This window comes from Pristiophorus japonicus, chromosome 3 (genome assembly GCF_044704955.1).
Source record: "Pristiophorus japonicus isolate sPriJap1 chromosome 3, sPriJap1.hap1, whole genome shotgun sequence".
NCBI classification, from domain to species: domain Eukaryota; kingdom Metazoa; phylum Chordata; class Chondrichthyes; family Pristiophoridae; genus Pristiophorus; species Pristiophorus japonicus.
In genome coordinates this window covers 304151885-304174320 of record NC_091979.1, presented here as the reverse complement: position 1 = coordinate 304174320, position 22436 = coordinate 304151885, and the positions used below count along the sequence as shown (strand labels likewise).

At 47.6% G+C, this 22436-nt stretch overlaps 1 protein-coding gene across 3 annotated transcripts in view; it reads right to left on the bottom strand.

Annotated features, from left to right (window-relative positions):
- Window positions 1-19518, bottom strand: part of rtkn2 (rhotekin 2) — a 47635-nt gene extending 28117 nt beyond the window's left edge. The window contains exons 1-6 of one of the 3 annotated variants that reach the window (XM_070876849.1): window positions 19362-19492; window positions 6025-6224; window positions 5361-5419; window positions 3874-3927; window positions 3669-3786; window positions 873-1073 (exon numbers count right to left, since the gene is read on the bottom strand). In XM_070876849.1, the coding sequence (XP_070732950.1) occupies window positions 873-1073; window positions 3669-3786; window positions 3874-3927; window positions 5361-5419; window positions 6025-6224; window positions 19362-19415 (686 nt within the window). In that variant the 5' untranslated portion in view covers window positions 19416-19492. Of the gene's footprint in view, window positions 1-872; window positions 1074-3664; window positions 3787-3873; window positions 3928-5360; window positions 5420-6024; window positions 6225-19361 lie in introns of those variants that run through there. The other 2 variants (XM_070876850.1, XM_070876851.1) reach the window with 2 other exon arrangements.
- Window positions 19519-22436: the final 2918 nt, after the last annotated feature.

Here is a 22436-nt window from a genome sequence, read left to right as displayed (position 1 = left end):
GGCCTACCCAGTCTGGTTCTCCCCCTTCAGTCGTGGCAGGATTTCCTCAGGATGTTTGAGTCACAGGAAGTCCATCCCCAAACCGGAGTGTGTTTCTTTGAGACTTTCTATGGGCTCAATTTTCCTCAAGCCCGTTTTCTGGCGTATTGCCAGAGTTATGCCCGTTTCTCTAGGCCAGAAATGCGCCGGAAATAATTTGCCAAAGTTTCCCCGACGTATCCAGTCGCCTCAGGGGGTGGAGCCTGCTGTCTGCGCCGAAAAACAATGTTGCACCTTCTGTGCATGCGCGGGGAAAGAAAGTTAAGTTTCTGACGTTGTTGCAATGGACGCACACGCGCAGTACAGCTCCAAGTTGGCAATCGGCCACTTTTAAAGAGCCAGTTGTGTGTGTGAGAAGGAGTGCGGTGCGAGAGCATTGGAAAAATTGTAGCTGCAGCAGTACAAGATGCAACACGGTGCAAGGACCAAGAATTTCTCGCAGAAAGAAGTGGAGGCACTAGTTACTGTGATTGAGAACAGATGGCAGGAGCTGGACACCAGCAGAGGTCACATAAAAGTTCCACCCAAAGAAATGAAGTCATCCTCGACCCTGGGGGATTGCCTAAGAAGAGGAGTTTTCCAAATATAAAACCTACAGAGCACTACAAGTGTGACTTCAGAAGAAAACCTACTTGTTGAAAAGCTCTACATTTTAGGGTCTCAAACTTATAGGATCCATTTGTTCATTTTAATATCCTTGCTTAAAGCTAAAAGTTGTATTAACATTCACTAGGATGCCATTTTTTGCGGATTTAACCAAATACCCATAAAAGCAGCTTTAATTGAGGGACAACTGCATAGAAAAAGCACACTGAATTTTACGAAGGACTCACGCTGCGACTGGATTGGTCAGTAGGAGGGAGCCAAGGTTTCCACTCTCCAGTGCGGACGCGTGCTTCTTTCCTGTCGACCTGCTGAGAGAGGTGCTGATTTTTCGGGCCAGTCTCTTCGGAGTGTTGGCGACGGAAGGCCCCTCTTCCATGCAGCAGCTGTACACCTCCAACTTTAACTCGAAATCCGGCTTCACGTCATCACTGCACAGAAACGGTGTTGGCAGAAATAAATGAGTGATGTCACCACGGTTTATTAGTTACTGATACAAATCAAAAATGTATGGGCCGGAACTTGCTGCAAAGGTTTGCGCCACACCCAGTTATTAATGTGCAACTCAGCCGGCAAGTTCAGGGGATTAAGAGCTACAACGCGAGTTATGAATCTCTAGAACCTGATGGTCGATTTACCCCGCTCCTCCGTTTGCCTCGGACAAACGGCCTCTTGTCCTAAGGCCCTCTGTTATTTTGAAGAACTTGGTGGAATTGCCCATTAAACTTGCCACAGAATATTAAGTCTAGCAATTACTAGCATAACTATCCTTTTAACGACATAATTGTTGATGACTGCCAATCGAAAACATTTGAGCTAAAGGGTGCAAGGAGAAGTCTAACTAACGGCGTATGCTGTGACACGTCCGGCTCCAGCATAATTTACAGGGACTTGTTCGTTCTACCCAAGGAAAGGATCAACTTAAAAGAAACATTGTTCAAAGAATCGACCGTGGAACAGCTACAAGCAGTTTGTGCATTAATGCTGAAAAGGAGGAAGAAGGCTGCTTGTATTCTAGATAAAAATATTTCAGTAAAGACATTGAATAAAATTAAATATTAACAAGAAGGAGCACTGGTTAAGAAATGTCTATTTCTTAGCAAATAGACTCTTAGTAAAAGTGTTATTGTTCGGAAAGGTGAAACGGAGTTTCGGATCCCTGGTTTCAACAGCGAAGGAAGGCTGGTTGGTTCCTTGCCCCGAATATCGGGACTGTGTGCATGGTCAATGCTGGCAAACACAGCATTCCAATAGCTGCATTTCAGTCACAGAACAGGAGGAGGCCATTCAGCCCCTCGAGCCTGTTCTGCTATTCAATTCGATCATGGCTGATCTGTATCTTAACTCCATGTACTTGCCTTGACCCCATATCTCTTAATACCCTTACCCAACAAAAATCTATCAATCTGAGTTTTTACATTTTCAATTGACAACTTTTTGGGGGACCCCTTAATAGCCCAAGTCTAATTTTAAGGGTATGCCCGCTTGTTCTGGACTGCCCCCACCCGAGGAAATAGTTGCTCTCAATCTATCCAATAAAATTCTTTAATCATCTTAAACACCTCAACAAGCAAGAGTCTAACTACCGCCCTTTGTCATTCAACAGCATTACCATCGCCGAATTCCTCACCGTCAACATCCTGGGGATGACCACTGACCAGAAACTTAACTGGACCAGCCACATAAATACTGTGGCAGCAAGAGCAGGTCAGAGGCTGGGTATTCTGTGGTGAGTGTCTCACCTCCTGACTTCCCAAAGCCTTTCCACCATCTACAAGGCTCAAGTCAGGAGTGTGGTGGAATATTCTCCATTTGTGTGGACGTGTGCAGCTCCAACAATATTCAAGAAGCTCGACACCATCCAGGACAAAGCAGCCCGCTTGATAGGCACCCCATCCACTACCTTAAACATTCACTCCCTCCACCACCGGCGCACCGTGGCTGCAGTGCGTACTATCTACAAGTTGCACTGCAGCAACTCAACAAAGCTTCTTCGACAGCACCGCCCAAATCCTGTGATCTCTATCACTTAGAAGGACAAGGGCAGCAGGCGCATGGGAACATCACCACCTGCACGTTCCCCTCCAAGTTACACACCATCCTGACTTGGAAGTATATCACCGTTCCTTCATCGTCGTTAGGTCAAAATCCTGGAACTCTCCTTAACAGCACTGCACCTTCACCTCACGGACGGCAGCGGTTCAAGGCGGCGGCTCACCACCTTTTTAAGGGCAATTAGGGATGGCCAATAAATGCTGGCCTTGCCAGCTACGCCCACATCCCAGGAACGGATTTAAAAAAAAAAAACAGATCAACCCTTAAATTTTTAAACTCAAGCCTAACCTGTGCAATGTGTCCTTATAATTAAATGCGAGTATCATTCTGGTGAATCTGCACTACACCCCATCCAATAGCGATATATCATTCCGGAGGTGTGGTGCCCAGAACGGTCTCACGAGACTCCAGTTTGCCACCTGTTGCATGAAGTCGATTCGGATCCTACGCATTCTGAGCACGTACAGTATCGCTGGAAGGCCCTAGCCCTTCATCGTGCAGTGATGTGAGATATTCCTTGCTTTTTCAAAAAGTCTTTTAAAGAAAACGGAAATTAAATTCTCAAAGCTTTCAGATGAGACATTCACGAGACCTGCCCTCTCAGGTGGACGTAAAAGATCCCATGGCACTATTTCGAAGATGAGCAGGGGAGTTATCCCCGGTGTCCTGGCCAATATTTATCCCTCAATCGCCATCACTAAAACAGATTATCTGATCATTGTCACATTGCTGTTTGTGGGAGCTTGCTGTGCGCAAATTGGCTGCTGTGTTTCCTTCATTACAACAGTAACTACACTCCAAAGGTACTTCATTGGCTGTAAAGCGCTTTAAGACGTCTGGTGGTCGTGAAAGGTGCTATATAAATCCAAGTCTATCTTTTTCTTTCTTTACTGGAAATTAAAAGATATATTTTCTTTATCTCATTTATGGCTCATGGAAAAAAGTGCATGCCATGCAAAACATAAACTTACAAAATCATCAAATTCTCAAAGCAGATGTCAGTGAGAGTCTTATCTACGATGACCATCTCCGTGTCAAAAATCTGAGCTCCAATCTTCAGCAGGCAAAACACGGCAAAACGCTGGCTCTCTGTAACACAAGGAGATGGGGTTAGTGCCAAAAAACACGAGTTCAGGAAAAGAGAGTCAAAAACCAACAATGCTTTCGAGTACTTACTGCCCCGTTTGTTAAAGTGATCAGAGTCTTTCCACATTAATGGAATTCGAAGGTCTGCAATGGTAAGAATACAATCACCTTTATGTAATTGTACAGCACAACTGTACAAAGAAAAAGTCCACAGGCCAGCTTCAAACTTCAATTTGACATTGTTGAGGAGGAATAAACTACTTATTTCTCACAAAGCTGAGGGGCTGCAGCACCACCACAGGCAGGAGGGTGCGATTACAGCGTGACAAATTTACGTTGGCAGTTTTCATTGTAAATGCGAACAAGGGCAACCAATGGTGGCAAGGGGGTGGGGCAGCCGGAGGTCATGTGATGAAACCTCCCAGAATATATCCGACCAGGAATGGCAACCCTATTCCAGAGGTGGCTGGGATCAAGTCGTGGTGCGTGATTCAGTGGCCCACCTTGGTATTCAGGTTTGCATGTCCGAGTCCCAACGTAACCAGGGAGAGTCTCTCGCAACTTAAAATCTAGAACATTACCAGAGTAAGGATATTTAGAAATAAAAAGACAAAACAAGATTAGTATTGAAGAGCATCAGAATTACAAACATTTAAGGGATCAACAACTTGCATTTATATAGCAGCTTTAACATTGTAAAACATCCCAAGGCACTTTCACAGGAGCATCAGACAGACATTGACACCAAGCCACAGGAGGAGATATTAGGGCAGGTGACCCATAACTTGCTCAAGGAGGTAGGTTTTATGCAGCATCTTAAAAGAGAGAGAGAGGCAGAGGGGTTTAAGAGAGGGAATTCCAGAGCTTAGGGCCGAAACAGCTGAAGGCATGGCTGTCAATGAGTGTGGGGTGAAGTGAGTGTGGGGATGCAAAGAGGCCAGAATTGGAAGAACGCAGAGTTCTCGGAGGTTTGTAGGAGGTTACAGAGATAGGGAGGGGCGAGGCCATGGAGGGATTTGAAAACAAAGATGAGAATTTTAAAACTGAGGCGTTGGTGGACCGATAGCTAATGTAGGTCAGTGAGCACAGGGGTGATGGGTGAACGGGACTTGGTGCGAGTTAGGATACAGGCAGCAGAGTTTTGGATGAGCTCAGGTCTATGGAGGATGAAAGATGGGAGGCTGGCCAGGAGAGCATGGAATAGTCATGTCTAGAGGCAACAGAAGCATAGATGAAGGTTTCCAGAGAGTGGTGAACCTGTGGAATTCTCTACCACAGAAAGTTGTGGAGTCCAATGCGTTGGATATATTCAAGAGGGAGTTAGCTGTGGCCCATACGGCTAAGGGGATCAGGGGGTATGGAGAGAAAGCAGGAATGGGGTACTGAAGTTGCATGATCAGCCATGATCATATCGAATGGTGGTGCAGGCTTGAAGGGCTGAACGGCCTACTCCTGCACCTATTTTCTATGTTTCTATGAGCTGAGGCAGGGGTGGAGATGGGTGATATTATGGAGGTGGAAATAGATATTTTTTGTAACTGGAGACGTGAAATAAACCCCAAAGTAAATGGTGGTACCGGATATTGCAACTTTTCCAGAACATGCCAAATACTCTTTCATCTCAGTGTCTGATGATCTGTGGAATTAGAGAGAACACAAATATTAAACAGAGAGAAGAAAACATACAGTTCACACAGGCAGCACTGTAAGTGTGCTTCCCTAATTTTCTTTTAACGAAATCCATCATTCCCAACAAGCCACATATTGAAATACAATAGTGTCATTACATAAAACCATGTTCAATTCACCAAGAATAAAGGCCAATTTGTTTCCGTGGCATTAATGGAGTCAGCTCAGTCAGGCACATTTTAAAAAGGTTTTCTGAATGCAGTATTCCTTTCTGAAACATCAAACAGATGGTACTTTTCACGGTTTTTAAAGACAAACATATATATTTTCAAACAGTGCCCTTATTCTACTCTATTGAGCAGGATGGCGGTGAGCTCAGGTGTATTCAAGGAGATACGACACCAGCAATCATGTGGGACCCTTGTTACTGTATAAAGATGTCAAGCAGGGCAGTACAATGTGATCGTGTTACAGGGAGGCTGTCCTTATGGTTTCTTTATTACGAGCAAGGTTTAAAACAATTGCTACACGAGCAGATGTCGAGGAGACAACAGTCAAGCAGAAAAATGGAAATGGAGAAATAAATCCTACTGCCATTCAGTTTCAAACTACCTCCTTGCCACTTTGGGTAGGATCTGTTCCTCTGTGTGCTTCTGTAACTCGGCCTTGAAGCAGAGGATGCGGGCATTGCAGGTCAGCAAGTTTTTGGTTGCGTGCAGCACCTGATCTCGCTGGGTGGAAGCGGCAAGCAGTTTGCAGGTTCCTTCCCACATCCGAGTTTCAAAGTCGATTTTCTCCTGGATAGCGGTGCCCTACAAGACAACAATGAGAAAGTAGTGGAATAGTAAAGAAAGACTTGCATCTATATAGTGTAGTTCATGACCCCAGGACCTCCCAAAGCACTTTACAGCCAATGAAGTGTAGTCACTGCTGTACAGTGGGAAATGCGGCAGAAAATTTCAGCACATTAGGAGCCTACACACAGCAATGTGAAAATCTGCTTTAGCAATGTTGGTTGAGGGATAAATATTGGCCAGAACTCCCCTGCTCTTCTTCAAAATAGTGCGATAGGATCTTTTACACTCACCAGAGAGAGCAGACTGGGCCTCGGTTTTACTTTTCATCCGATAGATGGCACCTTCAACACTCCCTCAGCACTACACTGGGCGAGTCAGCCTAGATTTTTGTGCTCAAGTCCCTAGAGTGGGACTTGAACCTACAACCTTCTGACTCAGAGCGCTACCCAGTGAGCCAAGAATGTAACTGGTATCTCATGTCCTGTGGAAACTGCTTTCCTCATTTCTCTGTGATCTGTAATACAGTTTCAAGCATTCAGATAGTGAAGATTTCCACACAACCCTGCTATAAATGTGACGGAAAGTGCACGTTGAACTTTTAGTCTGGAGCAGGATAGTGTATATTAAATACAAAATTAAATATAAAATACATCACATTTCAAAGTGTCACACTTTGCTACAGTGCAAAATATTCTTAAAACAAAAACCTGCAGCCTGAAATTTACAAGCAGATGGTTAATCTGACCTCGGCAGTTTGTAATATGGTGCAATTGTCAGGATTTGCCCATTCAGAGCTATGGTCTTAAAGGGACAGGCCTGGATTACCAGCGAGAATTAAAGCTGTGCTTCAGACTATTAACGAACAATGCCCCGGGAGATCCACTAAAGATTTATGGCCAATGCAACTGCCACTCGGCTTTCGTCTAGCATCAGGACAGCCCGGTTTTATATCGCCATGTTGGAAGAAAAATGTGATACCGAGGACAGACAGAATTGCTTCCTGCCTAGCACAGCAGTAATGCACATACCGTAGTCATTCCAGCCAAGAACCAAGATTGAAAAGTCCAAATTCTAACCCACATTCCAGACAAATCAATACTTTTAATTGCCGCATTTACTGGTCTGACCAAACACTTGTAGAAATAGTCCCAGGCACTACCTGCACACAAACTGAATGAAATGGAACGTGTACGCACAAAACCGCTACATCTTCATTCTCCATTTTCTTTGTGCATTACAACTTATTTCTGTAATAAGCTACACAACAAACTTGTTAAAAAGGTACATGCAGGATTCTGCTTTCTGCTCACACGATAATCACAACTCTCTATTTACACTGTGCTTCAGCGACGAGAGGCCACTATACTGAACATAGAGACAAAATGCAACTATGCTATTTACCACCTCCCAGCAGCAAAGCAGATGGGGAAGATGAGCTCACAAGGTGAGCCTCACTAAATGAGGGGTGGAGATCGCCTCGGACAAAAGTTTGGCACTGCACAGAATTATCAGGGCCAGTGTGATCTCCTGGACTAGTTTTGATCGCCAATGGGGCTACAAACGGTAATCAGACAATGACCAGATCATCAATTTTAGTGATGTTGGTTGAGGAATAAATATCGGCCAGGACATCGGGGGAAAACTCCCCTGCTCTTCTTCGAATAATGCCACGGGATCTTTTACGTCCGAGAGAGCAATGGGGCCTCGGTTTAACGTCTCATCCACAAGACATTGTCAAAGCATAGGGCTCAATTTTGGCCGAGCCCGTTTTTCGGCGCACTTACCGGAGTTGCGCTGCTTGTGTACGTTCTGAGATGCGCAGAAAAAAAATGTTGGAACTTTGGCTGCTGTCTGGCCTCTTCACTGCAGTCGCGCATGGCCAGTCGTTCTGCGCTGGAAAACGTGCCGGGATGCTTACACATACGCAGTGGCGATTAATGATGTCTGCGCACGCGCAGTAGCGCTGCGAGTTGGCAATCGGCTTGTGTCTTCGCGACCGAATTCCTGAGGTAGAATATCTTGCTTTCTTGTTATTTTATTCATCAATTCACTCGGGGCTTGTGCTTTAATGCTCTCGTTCTTAAAGCTAGCTAGGATATAGAGAAAGGCAATAAGAGATGATTCTCAGATGCAAGCAATGCGGAGAGAGACAGAGCTGAACTTTGTTTCATTGGAGAAAAGATTAAATTGGGGGTAGGGGAGACCATGAATCCCATCCTTAAAATAACTAATTATGTGCTATTTATTTGGATTGAACTCTGCACACAGAGTCTGGAAGGTTTTTTGCTAGCTCCCTCCCTCCTTCTCCACCTCCCCAGCACTAAGAGATGGTACTGGGATGCCACTCGGCCAGGGCTAGGGACGGGCAGGAGAACTGATAGAAATCACCGGCAGGCAGGAGCACTAGTTCTCCTGCCCGCCCCTAGCCGAGTGGCCTCCCTCCCGCACTAGCCCGTTGCCTTCCCGGGCCGAGTGCAGAAAGGTGAATTCCAGTTTGAAGATGAAGGTAGGACTTTAATTTTTTATTTCTTATAGAATTGTTAGTAGTTTTTGTTTGCAAACATTGCTAAGGGTAAGGCTTGGTTGGTTCAGGTCCTCTCCGCTTCCTGCCCCTATCCCAAGCCGAATGGCCTCCGATGTACCTACCTGCGCCGATTTCTTTATCTCTCCGGTTTTCAGAAGTGGCCACATACGCTGGTCTAAGTATAAATGGAGTAACTACTAGCTGGCCAATGTTGCCTAAATGGGCAGAACTGGTGTAGGTGGCTGGTAACGCCCCCTTTTGAGAAAAAAATAACTTAAAAAAAAACTTAGCTAAGTGAGTTACGCTGGTGCAAATTGATTGGGGAAACTTGGGATTTTTAAGTTACGCCAGAAAAAGGTTACTCTAAAAAAAAACGGAGCAACTTCTGGCCAAAATTGAGCCCATAAAATTCACTACAGCTCGCTATATCTTCAGAACACTTGCTTCTTCATTTTACTGTCCTGGTAATAATTGCACAGAATGTGAAACTCTCTCTGTGCAGTGTTCTGGAGGTCCTGTGCAGGCCACTCGCCGGCTTTACAATAGAAATTCCACACGTGTGGGGAACTTTGAATAGGTCACGCACCCCAAAAACAGAGCACATTGCTCATGACCCGGGAGCCCTGCACATTTCCAGTCAGCGTGATCCTAAGAGGAGCTTGTCACACGGGCAATAATTGGAGATCTTGATGGTACGCAAAGCATGAAATGATTGCGCCCCTTCCTAGACTTCCTGTGCAAGAATGTAAAGACAAGAGTGACAAAAGATTCAAAACAAACGGTAACATTTAAACCTCTTTAGCCCAAAGCACCAATGCTAACACCAGCCATACCAACAACCTGCGCCCCACAACACCTATACCCAGTGGTCTGTTAACACATTCAGGTTTAGCTTTTGATAAAGTGCAACATCCCCACCGGCACCTGGGTGTCCCTGGCCCAAGACTGCCCCAAGTGGAAGAAGAGCATCCGGGAGGGCGCTGAGCGCCTCGAGTCTCGTTGCCGAGAGCATGCAGAAACCAAACGCAGGCAGCGAAAGGAGCATGCGGCAAACCAGTCCCACCCACCCCTTCCCTTCAACCAGTGTCTGTCCCACCTGTGACAGAGACTGTTATTCCCGTATTGGACTATTCAGTCACCCGAGAACTCACCTTTAGCGTGGAAGCAAGTCTTCCTCGATTCCGAGGGACTGCCTATGATGATGATGTTTAGCTTTGGGGAAAGATATCCGCTGGTAGAAGGAAGCTATTGTACGAGTATTTTAAAAACTACACAAGGAAGCTGGGCAGTGGAAGGGTTAGGCATTGACCCTTCATCTCTGCAACACTGGCTTCAAATCCAGTCCAGGCTGAAGAGCCCCAACGTGAAGAGAGTTTGGGACGTTTCAGTCCAGTTCCAAGTGAATGCGGGGCCAACAGTGCAAAAACCGTCCCTGATTCAACACTAATCAGCAATTGGCGAGGGGCACAGGATGGATGGTATGGGGAGATGGTGAAAATAGGGGGTGCGCCCTGCTGTTTGTTGGGGCTGTGGCAGACTGCTGGGGCAGAATGGAGGAAGCATCCACACTATTCCCGACCTAGGAGGGCTCGATGCTGGCACTGGCTGTTCTGAAATGGGACTTTGCCTGATGGACACAATTCATTATCAAAACAACCTGTAATGTTGTTGTTGTTAAGTTTTTGTACTTGTATAATCCCCTTGCTATTAATTTTAATTCCATTATAGTAACAAACTCTCCCACCAGAATGACAGGCACTTCACACTGCATCAGAGCCCGATTTCCAGTTGTGGTAATGGAACTCAAAATTGTTAAATTGGCAGAATGCAGACTACATTCGGTTTCAGCAAAATTGAACAGATTTAGTGATGTTCTGCCACTAGATGGTACCAGCACACAGAACAGAATCTCCAGCACAGAAACAGGCCATTCGGCCCAAGCCAGTGTTTATCAACCAAACCAGCCTCCTCCCACTGCTGCAAGGTCACACATTAAGAGCAGACAGGTTAGGCCACCAACTTAGGCCCTTTACAACGATTCGACTGATCACTTGTACAAATTATTTTTTAAATATTGTCTGTCAATTGTGAAATCAAACTGTCAAAACCAGCTGCGGCATATCTACATAAACAAACCCAAACGTCCACTCCCTCCAACAACTTGCATTTATATAGTGCCCTTAATGTAGTAAAGTGCCCCAAGGCGCTTCACAGGAGCATTATCAGACAGAACTCGACACCGAGCCACATAAGGCGATATTAAGACAGGTGAAAAAGGTAGGCTTTAAAGAGCATCTTAAAGGAGGAGAGAGAAGTCAAGAGGCAGAGAGGTTTAGGGAGGGAATTCCAGAGCTTAGGGCCGGCAGCTGAAGGCACGGCCACCAATGGTGGAGCGATTAAAATTGGGAATGTTCAAGAGGCCAGAATTGGAGGAGCGCAGATATCTCGGAGGGTTATGGTGTTGGAGATTACAGAGGTAGGGTGGCGCGAGGCCATGGAGGAATTTGAACACAAGGTTAAGAATTTTAAATGTGAGGCGTTGCTGGTCTGGAAGGCAATGTAGGTCAGCGAGCACAGGGGTGATGGGTGAACAGGACTTGGTGCAAGTTTCTCTTTCTCTCTCTCTCACCGGGAGAATGGGGACCGAGAATGGGACCGGACAGCCTTCAGGCGGGGTTGGAGGTAAGTTGCTGCTAAGTGTTTTTCAATTCTGTGTGTGTCCGGGTATCTGCTGCACCGATTTCCTTAACTCTAGGCAAGGTTTTTCTGCAGAGGCCACATATATTGGTCTGAGCACCACGGGAGTAACTCTCAACTGGCCAAACTTCGTTAATTGGCACGGGTGGCTGGTTACGCCCCCTTTGGCTGAAAAAAAACTGCCCTAAAAACAAATCGTAACTACCTGAGTTACACTGGTGCAAATTGATTGGGGAAACTGTGGTTTTTCAACTAAGGCCAACAAGAGCAGCCTGCTCCAAACAAACGGTGCAAATCACTGGGGAAAATTGAGCCCATGGTCAGCATTACTAATACTAGCTTTTTATTCCAGATTTATTTAACTGAATTTACATTTCTCTGGATCATTAGTCCAGGCCTCTGGATTATTAGTCCAATCACATTACCTCCATGCTCCCGTTCCTGTACTGTGGTAGGAAGCTCATCTCGGGTCAAATACGACACCAAGATTGTGAGCAGTCTGGTTTAGCCTCAAACAGTAGCCAGGGAGAGGGATAGAGTTGGTGGCTAGGAATGGAATTTATGGCGGGGACCAAAGACAATGGCTTCAGTCTTCCTAATATTTAATTGGAGGAAATTGCTACTTGACCAATACTGGATGTCGGAAAAGCAGTTTGACCAATCTGCTGCAGTGGAGGGGTCGAGAAATGGTGCGGTACAGCTGTGTGTTGTCAGCGTACATGTGGAACCGGACGTGTTTTTGGATGATGTCGCCAAAGAGCAGCATGTAGATGAGAAATAGAGGGGACCAAGGATAAATGCTTGAGGGACTCCAGAGGGAAGCGTACGGGATCAGGAAGAGAAGCTATTGCAGGTGATTCTCTGGCTACAACCGGACAGATAAGAATGGAACCAGACAAGGGCAGTCCCACCCAGCTAGATGGAGGAGAGGCATTGGAGGAGGATGTTGTGGTCAACTGTGTCAAAGGCTGCAGACAAGTCGAGAAGGTGCATCAATGTGGCTGCAATATGTACCATCTACAAGATGCACTGCAGCAACTCGCCAAGGATTCTTCAACACCTCCCAAACCCGCGAGCTCTACCATCTACAATGAGAATGGCAGCAGGCGCTGGGGAAACACATCACATCCAGATTCCCCTCCAAGTAGTCACTCAGTGACAACACTAGTCAAGGTCCAATTTCCCTCGCCCCATGTGAAGGTCCTTCACCTCCTCCCAGCATCTCACCATGGCAGCGTGTATGCAAATGAGAACTCATTGCAGTAACTGGGGGGGTGGGGGGGGGTTAATTCTGTGTCCTATCCACTCCAAGGAACACATCGCTGTTTCAACATATCACCTCCTAATGCCTCTCCACTCATATTGAAATGATTCCTTTAGGGCCACTGGGATCAGTGTGGCTCTAGTCAGAAAAAGCAGGCTGTAGTTTTTTGAAAGTAAACTCATCATAATAATCACAGCTACTTTTTTGATCCAATGCACATTTACATTATCTACAAACGTACTGAAATGAATAGTGGTGACCTGTGACACATTCACTTTAATCTTCATAAGCTTCCACACTTTGGACAAATATAAAAAACATCACTTTTCATTAAACACACAAAGTTCAAGATTGGCTACAGATATGAAAGGAATTTCGAAAACTGACAGGACATTTTAACTCACATAAAGCAAAGAAAATCCTATACTCCCCTGGTGGTGCTCAGAAAATTATTATTTTTTTAATTCTCTTCCTGTAGCTGTCTCTCTACTCCACTTCCATTCTCGAATGTTTTTTGGTTGACTTAATGTCTCTCTCTGCCTCTCACACATTTTATCTCTTTGTTTATATTGTTCTCTCAGTTCCTCTTTCTGTAACTCTCCCCTTCCCTGTTTGCTTCTCTCTAGAATGTCCTCAATGGATCCTTTATGGATTTGCTCAGTTGGTATCTCTTACTTTTTGGGCTGGATTTTCAGGTTTTGGCGATTTTGCCCGTTTCCGGCTGCAAATCGCGGCAACATTTAAAAAAAATTTTTTTTAAGCGCCGGGTTAGCATTAGCGCCAGAGCGCGCAACTTTTGCCGAATGAAAGTTCACGATGGCCGTTAGTGTTGCACGACAGAATGTGTGTGCCGGAGCCGAAAGTTCCGACTGAAATAAAATGGGCCGTTCTGCGCATGCAAGTACCCCCGCCGCGTTTCTGGTCTGCTATCCGACTGCTAATGCAGGGCGCAGCCGTGCACGTGCGCAGTACACCCGGAGGAGGAGGACAACAGGCTGCGTGCTCGAAGATTCAGCCCAGAAGCAAATGAGGCTCTAGTGGGGCATAGATGGCCCGAGTTGCACAGGACGGGTGGATCTAGACCCCTCCTATCTGTATTTAAGAAGATATGGAGGCAAATTGCAGAGGAAGTCTCTGCCTCCGACACTGTGAAAAGGACTGCAACAGTATGCCGGAAATTTTTTTTACCGATCATTCGAGGGTTGTTAGTGACTACAATTTTTATTGAAGCACTCCTTCATTATTTAAAATATAAATCTGACACTATTTGTTCTCGTGCTGTTGCTATCTGTGAGTACTATGTGGGTTGCCTCTTAAAATGCATGACACACAGGTCATCATCCATCATCATAGGCGGTCCCTCGAATGAGGATGACTTGCTTCCACATGAGTTCACAGATGTTTTGATGAAGGACCCGATGTTCCAGTCCTGAACTCCAATTGAGGGGGTGGAAGATGCCTGTGCATGAATTTTTTTAACGTGTGGTGACCGCTGCACATCAGTCACCACACGGGCTCGACAGAGCTAGGCTTTTATCCAGTGGCAAGGGTTAACCAGGACGACGGGAGACCTGCTCTGCTACACGGACCTAGTGCACACACATAGGTCGGCTTAGTGTGGCACCCTATTTGCCATGAATGATCTTTACACATTAAGATTGCTTTCTGAGATCTCAAAAGATGTTTCTGCCCTTCGATGCCCCCCCGATGAACCATGTGCAACTTCCAAAGCCATTAAACAGAGGACTATATTACATTCACACAGTATGGTATAAGTGCTTTGGTGGCTATCTTTGTGCGCCACAAGAGCAGATGCACCTTCTGGTAACCATTCCCATTGTCATCTTTGCAGGCAAAGAGGTCCCACAACCGCCGGGTGCAGCGGTGGACAGACCTGGAGGAGTGAGTGGCAGGTCTCATTGGTGTCTCAGGTCAGGCAACTGCCCATGGGGGTGCTGACCCCCACTTGGATACTGACGCTAAGTCCCGCACACTCCCTGGGCTGGGTTGGGGCAATGTGATGCAGTGTGTGTGGGCTAGGGTTGGGGCAATGTGATGCAGTGTCTGTGGACTAGGGTTGGGGCAATGTGATGCAGTGTCTGTGGGCTAGGATCGGGGCAATGTGATGCAGTGTCTGTGGACTAGGATCGGGGCAATGTGATGCAGTGTCTGTGGACTAGGATCGGGGCAATGTGATGCAGTGTCTGTGGACTAGGATCGGGGCAATGTGATGCACTGTCTCTGAACTACATATAATGGAGTAGCGGCGGTCCTTCAAATGAGCCGGTGCTATGTGACCTTACTCATGTCACCCTGTCCCCTCCCCTGCTGCTAACCACTCGTCTGTGGAGTGGCAGGCGTCAAATCCATCACATCAACCCTCCACCTCAGGCCGTCATGTGGGGGAGGAGGCTAATGAATTTGTGGAGGAGGAGCTGACGGAGCAACCTACCCCTCTTTTGCCACCAGCAAATGCCTCATCCGAGGATGATGAAACATTCCCGGGCTTGCAATCTCTGAGGCTACTCGGACTAGTAGCGTGCAGCAACGCAGTTCTGGGCTCGAATCCCGAATGCCATCGCTCCAGAGGGTGAATTGGCAAAGTCGGTCTGCTGACAGGCAGGCAGACGCGGAACTGGACATGGTGGCACTGTCGAGGGGAAGCATCCAGCTCACCAGTCAGCTCCTCGATGTCCTGGGGAGGATTCCCGCCAGCAGCGACAGTACGGAGGTAGGGTCGCAGATTGTCGGTGCGAGCCGCGAAACCTGCGAGGCCATCACTGCCCATACGAGGCTGGTGGCCTCCACCAGTCACACTGCAGTCCTCAGTGTGACACACAGACACAGCCCCACACCACCTGTGACTGGCGACGCTGATCAAGGGGCTCGCCAGTCAGAAGCCGGGCCCTCCACGCCTCGAGTAGATCTAGTGCGTCTCCAATGTCTCTCTCCCCCCAATTCAGCAGGACTCTGGCCGAACTCTTGGTGTCACTTCGGCTAGGGGCAGCAGGCGAGGGAGGGGGCTAGGGATAAGTGGGGGGGGGGGGGGGGGGGCAGGAAGAGCCCGTAGTAAAAGACAGTTGGGCAGGGGTTGTTGTTTTATAAAAGTTTTCAAAGTTCCCCCAATTCCTGTTAAACACTGAACTTTTATAACTTAATAAATTTTATTCCAGTTTCTCAATTACATTTACAATACTGAATACATTCTTTTGTTCACCATAACCATTCCTGTGTAGTGTCTCATTTGCAGAATAGTCAACATGGTGGGATAAAGTGGCTAGGCAACAGTCAAACATTCCCTTCACTCTTCAAGCAAAGCGCTGAATTATGAGCTGCTAACGTAAGGCTTTTGTAGCGGCGAAAGCTCCACGAGGCCTCCTCTGTGGTGGTGGTGATGGCTTGGGTTCCTCGCCAGGCTCCTCTTCCTCATCTTCCTCCTCCTCCCCACCCCTCTCCCGAGGTGCTCCTGCAATCCCCAGTGGCAAATCCGGTCCCCTCATGATGGTTAAGTTGTGCAGCATGCAGTACATCACAGTGAACTCAGAGACCTGCTGAGGGGAGTATTGCAGGCAGCCTCCAGAGTGGTCCAGGCATCGGAAGTGATTCTTGAGCACTCCAATTGTCTGTTCGACGATGTTGTGTGTGGCTGCATGGCTCTCATTATAGCAATGCTCAGCTTCTGTCTGAGGGTTCCGGAAGGAGGTCCTGAGCTTTGTCCCCCCAGCCTCCAGCTCTGGCCTTGTGGATGACGCGGGAACAGGCCTGAGACACTGCTCTCACGCAAGATGAAAGCATCATGGCTACTCCCTGGATATTGGACATTGATTGCCATGATGCGCTGAGTATGGTCGCAGACGGTCTGTACATGCATGGAGTGGAATCCCTTTCGGTTTCGGTAAACCTCTAGATTGTGTAAAGGTGCTCGCAGGGCGGTGTGTGTACAGTCAATGGCACCCTGAACCTTGGGGAAGCCAGCAAATCATCCAAAACCTACAGCTCTCTTATTCTGGGCCTCCCTGGTCATTGGGAAGTTTATGAAGTCCATCCTGCGTCATACAGTGCATTAGTCAGCTGCCAAATGCTGCAATGTGCAGCGTGCTGTGAGATGGAGTACATGTCCCCCGCTGATGCCTGAAAGGAGCCGGAGGTATAGAAGGCAAGTGCCGCAGTCACCTTCACCTCGATGGACAGTGCAGTCCTGTTGCCACTGGTAGGCTGTAGGTCTGCCTGTATGAGCTGGCATATCTCGGTCAGCATTTCTTTTCGGGAGCGCAGCCTTCTAACACACTGTCTCAGAGAGCTACAGGTATGAGCGATGTTCCCGACAAACTCATTGGGAGTAAGACCACCTCTCCATACGTCTGCGACCTCTTCGATTACATTCGAAATGATCATCGATAAGCTTTCTTGCAGCTCGACGCCGTATCAAGATAGCAGCCAAGAATAATGGCTTACATAGTATAGCCCCCATCTTTTTAAAATGTCCTTTAAAACTAACTATAAACTCACATAAAACATCAGTATGAAAAGTGCAGCCGTCTTCTCCCAACCCTTTCAAGCACTCAACTTTCACTCCGTTTTCAAGATGGCGTTGTTAGCACCCTGTGTGCGACTGCTTTTTGCTGGTGAGTTCCCCCCGGGCAGACGCTAATCGGGTGATATTCTTGAAAGTTCCACCCGGGGCGCTAGCGCAGCGCTGCACATCGATTGACATCATCCAAACGGTGAAAACATCGGGTGGGCCGCAAAACCACTGGCAAAAGTTCCGCTCGGGTGCAAAATGTTGCGCGCCTCGTTTCGGGCCAAATAAAATCATTTTTGCGCCTCGCCGAGGTGCTTAACGGGTCGCAAACCCCTCGAAAATCCAGCCCTATAAGTTTATGAAATTCAGCAAAATGGCGGATCACAGACTGGATGTTTGAGGTCATCCAGGACCTGCAGGAACATACATTGGGAACACACACACTGGGGACTTGGCTGGCAGGAAGAAGTCATGGACTGAGTGAGGGGAGAGGGTAGAGCAAGGGCGAGGGCGTGAGGGGAGAGCGAGCGAGAGCACGCGAGTGCCAGAGAAAGCAAGAGAGAGGCAGAACACACGATAGAGAGGAAAGAAAAAGAACACTGGAGAATTATAAAAGCTACACTACAACAGTTCTCATTCCAAAGAATGTTGGCTCTGATGAACTGTAGAATTGGCCGTGTTGTTTTCGCTGGAAACAGGTTGTGAAAGATTATGGACTGAGTATGCAATTTAGAACATTTTCACTGTCTGAAAACTCACTTGAACTTCAACAATGCATGAATCCTAATGGAGAATACAATTTGTGTAGAAAAGGAGACAGCATTGGGAAGCAAAACAAAAAAATCCCAATAGCCATAAAGAATTCAATGTTGGAGGAAATGAGGAGGTAATGAAAGCTTAGAATGAGATGGAGGGAGAGAGAGAAGCACCAGTGCTATCCACAAGCCAGCGCTAGAGTGCAATGCTCCCCCAGGCTGGTTCTTTTTATCCAGATGTACTTATCTCCAGATTTATCTTTAACGATCTTCTTACTTGGTGTGAAAAAAAAGTTAACAGCAACTTTTATATAGTTGCAGGATTCCAAAGGGAAGAGGCCAGAATTGGAGGAGTGCAGATATCTGGGAAGGTTATAGGGCTGGAGGGATAGGGAGGGGCGAGGCCATGGAGGGAACTGAAAACAAGGATGAGAATTTTAAAATCAAGGCGTTGCTGGACTGGGATCCAATGTAGATCAGTGAGCACGGGGGAGATGGGTCTCGGTGAGAGTTAGGATATGGACAGCAGTTTTGGATGAGCTCAAGTTTACGGTGGCAACAAGAATACTGGAGATCTCCCTCCCAATGCTTGCCCCACATTTGCAGCAGTTTTCTCACAACTTTGTTGCTCCTGAGATGCGGGGACTCCTTAAAATGGAAGTATCCAGTGAATACTTCAGGGTGACTGGATAATTGGGTCAGAACATCGACACAAAATGTTTTACTGAAAGTTTCAATGCAGGGCCTTAGAATATTGGGGGGGGGGGCGAGTTTGCACCCAACTAGTTCCTGCTGGTGGTGAGGGATGTTTGGGATGCAAGTGGAGCGGCTGATTTGAAACCAGAGATTAAAGCAGGATTGCCTACACTGCGGGCTCGCCTTAGAGAACTTACATTTATGCAGCCCCTGTGGAGGGTTACCACCGTTAGAGGTGTAGTATTCAGACAGGAATGGGCAATGAAAGAAGGGAAGGAGATACTACAACAGGTGACTAAAAGCTTACTCAGAGGTGCATTTTAAGGCGGGTCTTAAGAGAGGCGGAGGGAAGTGATTCCAGAGCGTGATGTCTGCAGTGAGACAAAGGGATACACCAGAGATCGGAGTTAGAGAAACGGGCCAGGGGGTGGAGGAGGTTGCAGAGATAATGAGGGGCGAGGCCATGGAGGGATGCGATTGCACTTAGCCAGCCATGGTGGGAATACTTCTGATCAGGGCCGACTCACCCCCCCCCCTGGCCTCTCGGTTAACAGAGACCGCGGGCACAGCAATTCGCAGCTTTTGCACGGCACCAGGCCGCAGTGTTTCGCGGCACCCGGGACCGGCAGGAGTTTTAAATCATCTGCAAACATGCTCCCGGCGGAGGGGCTGTCCCGGGGCCGCGGCAACTCACCCTGCGCTCCGGTAACGGGTCGCTGCCCATCACTCGCTCTCTTCCCGGCTCCATTCGCAGCGCCGAGCGTCCCGCGCTCCCGGGCCAGCGTTCCAATGTCCCGCGCGCTTCCGGGGTAAGCAAGGGGAGCGCCGAGCGGAGCAGAGCGGCAACAACAACAAAGGGCGGAGCACCTGCACCCAGCACTTGTTAGATCCGAGCATCGCACCTCGAAAACAGATCCACATCGACTCCTGCTTTTTGCAAATAGTTCATTCCGGATGGCGCTCCTATTCGCGAAGGGTTTGGAATGGGGTCCGTCCTGTTGTAAGACGGGAGTTGTGCTACAACTCTTTTTGTTGCAAGACAATTCGATCATTAAAACAAGTGCCCTCTGATTAAACGGGGGGGGGGGGGGGGGGCACTAAAACCAGCACAATAAACAAATTAAACTTTAGACAAAACATCAAACTAAAATGTGGTTGCCGGAGGTGATGATGCACTCCAGTCCCTCCACCGCCTACCTCTCGGAGTTGTGGTACAACTCTTTTAGTTGGGGGGGGAGACAAAATAAACATTAAATCAAGTGCCCCCCGATCTCGGGGACACTCCAGACACTTATACCTGCCCTTTTTTTTTTGTTGTTTTTTTTTGTGTTTTTTTTTCCTTTTGTGATTTTTTTTTGGGGCATTAAAATCATATAATTTACAAGTGCCCCCTATAAAAGGGGAGGAGTTGTGGTACAATGGCAAACCGTAGTTAACAGCTGCGGAATAAGGCAATAACTTGGGGTTAAATTGCAAATCTCGAGAAAACTGGCGCGGAGCGGTACATGATTAACCCTCGCCCTTTGATTATAGACATTTACAGCACAGAAGGAGGCCATTCAACCCATCGTGTCTGTGTGGGCGGTAAAGGAGCTATCCAGCCTAATCCCACTTTCCAGCTCTAGGTCCATAGCCCTGTAGGTTACGGCACTTCATCCAAGTACTGTTTAAATGCAATAAGCATTTCTGCCTCTATCACCCTTTCAGACAGTGAGTTCCAGATCCCCACCACCCTCTGGGTGAAAAAAGATTCTCCTCCGCTCCCCTCTAAACCTCCTACCAAATATTTTATATCTGTTCCCCCTGGTTATTGACCCCTCTGTTAAGGGAAATAAGTCCGTCCTTCCTATCCACTCTACAAAGGCCTTTGACACTGTCAACCGTGAGGGTCTATGGAGTGTTTCGGATGCCCCCAAAAGTTCGTCACCATCCTCCGCCTGTCCCACGACAACATGCTTACCAACAGATCCACGTGATCGTTACCAACGGATCCATCACAGACCCAATCCAATTCCGGACCGGGGTCAAACAGGGCTGCGTCATCGCCCCAACCCTCTTCTCAATCTTCCTAGCTGCCATGTTCCACCTCAGAGTCAACAAGCTCCCCGCTGGAGTGGAATGAAACTACAGAACCAGTGGGAACCTGTTCAACCTTCGTCGTCTCCAGGCCAGGTCCACGACCACCCCAACCTCTGTCGTTGAGCTACAGTACGCGGACGACGCCTGCGTCTGCTCACATACAGAGGCTGAACTCCAAGACATAGTCAACGTATTTACTGAGGAGTACGAAAGCATGAGCCTTACGCTAAACATCCGTAAGACAAAGGTCCTCCACCAGCCTGTCCCTGCTGCACAGCACTGCCCCCCCCCAAGTCATCAAGATCCATGGCGTGGCCCTGGACAACGTGGACCATTTCCCATACTTCGGGAGCCTCTTATCAACAAGAGCAGACATTGACGACGAGATTCAACACCGCCTGCAATACGCCAGTGCAGCCTTCAGCCACCTGAGGAAAAGAGTGTTTGAAGACCAAGCCCTCGAAACTGCCACCAAGCTCATAGTCTACAGGGCTGTAATAATACCCGCCTTCCTGTAAGGTTCAGAGACATGGACCATGTACAGTAGACACCTCAAATCGCTGGAGAAATATCACCAATGATGTCTCCGCAAGATCTTGCAAATCCCCTGGGAGGACAGACGCATCAACGTTAGTGTGTTCGACCAGGCCAACATCCCCAGCATTAAAGCACTGACCACACTCGATCAGCTCCGCTGGGCAGGCCACATTGTTCGTGTGGAAAATACTATAGGGTCAAGATATGTCGCAAATACGGGACAAGAAGTCAAAATGGAACCAGACACGATAATCACATTAACATCAAAAGCAAACACATGGAAAGTCAAAGGCTGCCAACCTTCATCTAATCACAGGGCGCATAATCAGGTCAAAGACAACGTGAGCTGCCTTGTGACTACCACATGATGTTCTGGAAGAATGTGGCCTCAGATATGAGTCACACCGTGGGCAGGTTGGGACATGTAGACTAAGTTCAAGAATGATGTAAAAGTAGAGAGAAAGGGCTAGTCAACAGAGAGAACCTCGGAGCAACACAGAGAAGCAGGGACCTCAAGTTAGGAACTTCACGCGGGACACCAGAGCTGAAACTGATCCTCTGTTTAAATGGGTAATATAGTGGACAAGGTGTGAGGCTTGAGTGGTTTGCTAGTCTGTATTTTATTATTTGCTATTAAAGTGTTTCATGGAATAGATGGGACTTGTTTCAATTATTCTCGACACTCAAAGACCTAAACAGTAATAGTTGTAGTACTGCGGTGAACTACTCGTCAATCTGACACTCAGTTCACAAAGTCACAGCGAAAATATAGCAACAGTTTGCATGCCAGACACGAGACTCCCAAAGCAAGCGCTCTACTCGGAACTCCTTCACGGCAAACGAGCCAAAGGTGGGCAGAGGAAATGTCACAAGGACACCCTCAAAGCCTCCCTGATAAAGTGCAACATCCCCACCGACACCTGGGAGTCCCTGGCCAAAGACCACCTTAACTGGAGGAGTACATCCGGGAGGGCGCTGAGCTCCTTGAGTATCGTCGCCGAGAGCATGCAGAAATAAAGTGCAGGCAGCAGAAGGAGCGTGCCTCAACGACTATCTGCCCCACCTGTGACAGGGACTGTGGTTCTCGTATTGTACTGTTCAGCCACCTAAGGACTCATTTTTAGAGTGGAAGCAAGTCTTCCTTGATTCCAAG